The 4,543-nt window shown below is 47.9% G+C and overlaps 1 protein-coding gene across 4 annotated transcripts in view; it reads right to left on the bottom strand.

Annotated features, from left to right (window-relative positions):
* The window catches only part of USP25 (ubiquitin specific peptidase 25), a 161,128-nt gene extending 157,809 nt beyond the window's left edge, over positions 1–3,319 (bottom strand). For 2 of the 4 annotated variants that reach the window (XM_086675759.1, XM_086675761.1), the window contains exon 1: positions 2,830–3,319. In XM_086675759.1, coding sequence (XP_086531885.1) covers positions 2,830–2,874 — 45 coding nt within the window. In that variant the 5' untranslated portion in view covers positions 2,875–3,319. The remainder of the gene's footprint in view (positions 1–2,829) is intronic. The other 2 variants (XM_086675762.1, XM_086675763.1) reach the window with 1 other exon arrangement.
* Between the last annotated feature and the right edge of the window lie 1,224 nt (positions 3,320–4,543).

Genomic DNA, 4,543 nt, shown 5'->3' with positions numbered 1-4,543 from the left:
GAGGGAGAGAGGGGGAGAGGGGGGGAGAGGGGGGGAGAGGGAGAGAGAGAGGGAGAGGGGGGGAGAGGGGGGGAGAGGGAGGGAGAGGGGGGGAGAGGGAGACAGAATCCCAAACAGGTTCTGCACTTCCAGCACCATACAGGGCTTAATCTCAGGAACCATGAGATCATGACCTGAGCCAAAATCAAGAGTCCAACACTCAACCAAATGAGCCATCCAGGTGCCCCTAACTACAGCTAATCTATCACTGACCATCTCACCTGTATCACCTAAAGCTCAAAAAAGCTTTCTGCAGTTTTTACTACATCTCATCACTCCATACCATGGCTAAACTTCAGCAATCAAGCAAAGAACACATCAGAGGAAAAGACAGCCCCTGGTCCTATACTGTGATAAGCTACTTTGCAGGTGAACAAAAGATAGATGAAAGCTCTGTGTTGTGCTATTAAAAAGAAAAAAAAAGATTACTAATCATCCTTCTGAAAGAAAAAAAAAGAATCCTGAAAATAAAGCAAACTGTTCCAACTACTGGAATAGAACTATATACATAAAACAAATATACATGTGCAATCACATAACTTTTTAAGGAAAGCAGAAAATAGGCTGAAATTTTGGTTATGCAACTAGACACTTCTTGCTTTCCTGATAATTCATAAAGTTTCTAAGTGAAAACAAAGAGTTTCACTTTTGTTTCTTCTAAAGTATGAAGTTCACTTCCTAGTTACTAGCTTGAAGTCCACTTCCTAGTTACTAATTTGGTGAATTTAAATCTATTCGTTTGTAGTGGATGGTTTAAAGTATTTATAACTATGTAAATATTTTTAAATAGCTCTACCATGAATAACAAAGTAATAGTTTATTAACGTGAAAAGCAAACAAACACATTGTTTCTTTAAAACACACACACACACAAATACCACTATGGAAGTATTAAAATAAATGCATAATATTGCCCCCCCCCAAAATTCCCCTATATCACTAAAATGATCTAACACACACTAAAAATAGCATCATAATGGTAATATTGTGGATTAACAACTATTCCCTTTGTGTAAGGAGGGAGTTCATTAAACTAGTAAATTGGATTTGATGGCCAAGATCACTTGCAATAATTTGATTCTTGATTCCACAATTTTATGCATAAACCTCTGAACCAGGAAGATCTGCACTACCTGAGTCTATGCTAAAGAAGTACTTTAGTCAAAATCAATTAAAAAAAAAAAAAAAAAAAACCTGACAAACTTCTTGCCACAGTTCAAACTTAAAAGATGTGAAAAGTAGGAGCCACTTTGAAATGTCCAACTTTGAAACAAATAGGCTTTAATATGCAACACTGAAGAGAACTATAAACAAAAATGATACCAAACCCATTAAATACTGCTTAGCATACATATGAACACAAGATCCTGCTCTAAGTACTAACACTTTGTCACATACTTAACATGAAAAAGTAGAGTCTAAGGAATTCAAAGTAGAATAGAAAGGATTAGGAGATAAACTGTTCTAAACTCCCATTATTAAATCTAGAATCATTTCACTGTAAATGAACTGCAGTCTGCAACAATCTTCCCAACTGACCAGTAACAGTTAACTAACACACCAGGAGTTCCAGAAACAACTTTCCCAAAGTGCCTAAAATAACAATGCCCGATCCCTGCTTTCCAAAATTCTTGAGCATCTTCAATTACCTCAAGTACTATCATAGAATTCTAAAAATAATCTCAAAGCAAAAACTTAGCGGACAGTGAGTATACACACAGTTCCTTTGAGAGCAGCAGGCCTTATTCTAAAATCAAGGCCAGGTAGGCTACAAACTACGCCAAAACTACAATAGGGTGGGGCATTCATTGCTCACCCAGATAAACCAAACGCAGCTTTGGGAGCAGCTCGCGGTAAACCCTAGTTATCCCCCAAATTTCAAAACGACTAAAGCAATGTTTTCTTTTTGCCCAACATGCTTCTCACAAAATGACAAGGCCAAAAAATAAATAAATACAATTAAGTCATGGCCAACAACTCTTCAGGATATGGTGCAAGCCATGATCGTGCACTTGAGATTCTGAAAGGAAATCTCGACTAAAAGGAACCTCTCTCGCCACTCGCTATGAAAGATCTGAAGCTTCACGCGGATTTTATTTTACTTTGTTGAAGACAGTGACCACTTGAATGTGTGACCGAGTCAAGAGTAAAGGGTGAAGGAGGGAATAAGGTCAAACTGAGGGGACAAAAGCTTCCTGGAATAAACATGGCCAGGAAGGCTTCCTTTCTTGGAGGCAGTTTCTATATTCAGAAAGAAAGAAAAAGACACACAGAAAGGAGAAGGAACCAACCAAATCCTCTACTTCCGCAGAGTCCACCTGGTAAACGTACCTGCCCCGCCAGGCAGGCAATTCAAGTCAAAGGAGACCCTTTTGCCAACTAGCAGGCCTGGAACGCTCCCACCTTCGAAATACAAATTGGGTTCGGGAAGGATGGCAACTGGCTGCTCCGTTTTCTAAAGGAAGGAGGCGGTGAATAAAGTTTAATTCAGAAGCCCTACAGGGGAGTGTAGGAATGTGAGGGTCGCTCTCAATACCCAGCCGGCACTGTCTGCTACGGGAAAACAAGGAAGTGGCTTCAGACCCACTAACTACACCCCACTTCCCACACGCAACCTCGCACAGGGCGCGACGCCCCCAAAGGCGACAGGCAGGGACGGTGGGCGGCGGGGGAGCAAGCGCGGGGCAGCGGAGGCCCGAGGGGCGGAGGGGGAAGGCCGGGGGCGGGCGAGGACAGCACGTCGGAAGGAGGAGCGGGACCGGGCCGCGCCGGCTCCCGGGCTCGCCTCACCTTCTGCGCCGCGCTCTGCTGCAGCACATTCTGCTCCACGGTCATGGCCCCCGCGGTGCCGGCGGCGACACGGGCGGCGGCGTGCGGCTCCTCGCGCCTCCGCCGGCCCTGGCAGCCGCGCTCTGCCGAGCTCCAGGGAACGGCGCGGACCGCCGGGGAGTACAGCGCCCCCGCCAGCCAGGCGCGAAGGCGATGGCGGCCGGCGTGCGCGGGCCCCGCGGGCTGGCGGCGAGGCGCGGACAGCGAGGGCCACGGCGGCGGCCCCACGACTTCGCGCGGCCCGCCTCAGCTCGGCTCGTCCGCCGAGGCCCGGGCCATGAGCGGGCGGCGGACGCTGGGGCGCGAGAGGGCGCGAGCAAGCCGGGCCGCGTCACGCGCGCGCGCGCTCCTTCGCTGGAGGCTCGCGGGCCACTGCGGGGAAGGGAGAAGGGACGGAGGGAGCCGCGGGCTGGAATGGCGCTGTTCTCCTCCCTCCTCGACTCCTCCTCCCCTCCCCCAATCGCCGTCACCTCCCCCGCCCGGCGACTCCTCCCCCGCCGAGCCCCGCCCGCCGGCCTCCCTAACCCTATATTGTGACCCGCGGGGGTGGTGGGGCGGGGCGGGGCTGACTTGAAGCCCCGCCCCCATCCCGGCCCCGCCCCCCCAGCCCGGCCCCGCCCCGCCTTGCGCGGCCCCGGCGCTCCCGGGGTGGGGCGAGGGCGCGCCCCGCGGGCTTTGCCTCGGAGCCGCCCCTGCGGCAGGTTGCGCGAAGCCTTCTCCTGGCTCTGCCAAGTTCCAAGCTGAGGCGAAGGGCAGCGTTCTCTCTGTACCCAGGACTTGTCGGATCGCCAGCTTTCCGAACTCCTCCAAGACAAAACCTTTCCCTCTAGGTCTGGTAACGTCCCCAAACTGTGCTGAGTCCCTGAACCTCAGCTCCTTTCTATGTCTCCGGTCCTCTCCCCTAACCTTTCTAGGAATTTCGCAAGCAATAAACTTGCCCGAAGGGAAAAGGCAAGTGTGATTTAAGCAAAGGGCTGTCAGAAGTCCTTTTGCTGCAATGTACTTTTCTCCATAACAAATCATTACATAAATGAATATTGACGTTCTCTGTCTACTTCATTCATTAAAGCATGTGCCAGTCTCTGGGAGGCTCTGGAGAAATGAGGTTTATTTCCCGAAGATTTGATAAAAATGAAATATGGTCTATACAACAGACAACATGACGAAAGTATCACTGCCCAGATGGTACATAACTCTAATATACCGGTTGCCAAACAATTAGCAGTTAACCTTCCTGCATAGAATACTTGACTGTATATGGAATTGTAAGAAAAACTTAGCCTCGAGATAAATTATCTCTATCCTCAAAAAAATCTTGAGTTTCCCCAGCTAATCTGGAAATAGGAGGTGAGGATGCAGCAATAAGAGGGGCATAATAATCAGTGAATATTGTCACAAATGCAATACACTCATATGCAAATCCGGGTATAATTTTTAATCTGATGGCAAGAAAAGTAAGCGTAGAAAATGATCACTGAAATATTATCTGGTTTTATTAAATAATCATGGATCATAGTAGCCTTTGTAACAAATCTGTGCAGTTTACAACCGTCTTGACTCTGCACCTTGGATGCTTGGATGTACTCAACCACCTTTTGAGATCTTTCCCTTGAGTCTTCATATTTATTTGCACATTTGATTTTGACATATTACAAGTTTTATTTTATTGATATCC

The sequence above is a fragment of the Puma concolor genome, chromosome C2 (genome assembly GCF_028749965.1).
Source record: "Puma concolor isolate L17-30 chromosome C2, mPumCon1.1.hap2, whole genome shotgun sequence".
Taxonomy (NCBI): Eukaryota; Metazoa; Chordata; class Mammalia; order Carnivora; family Felidae; genus Puma; species Puma concolor.
The sequence above is the reverse complement of the archived record's forward strand: the minus strand, read 5'-3'. Positions and strand labels throughout refer to the sequence as shown.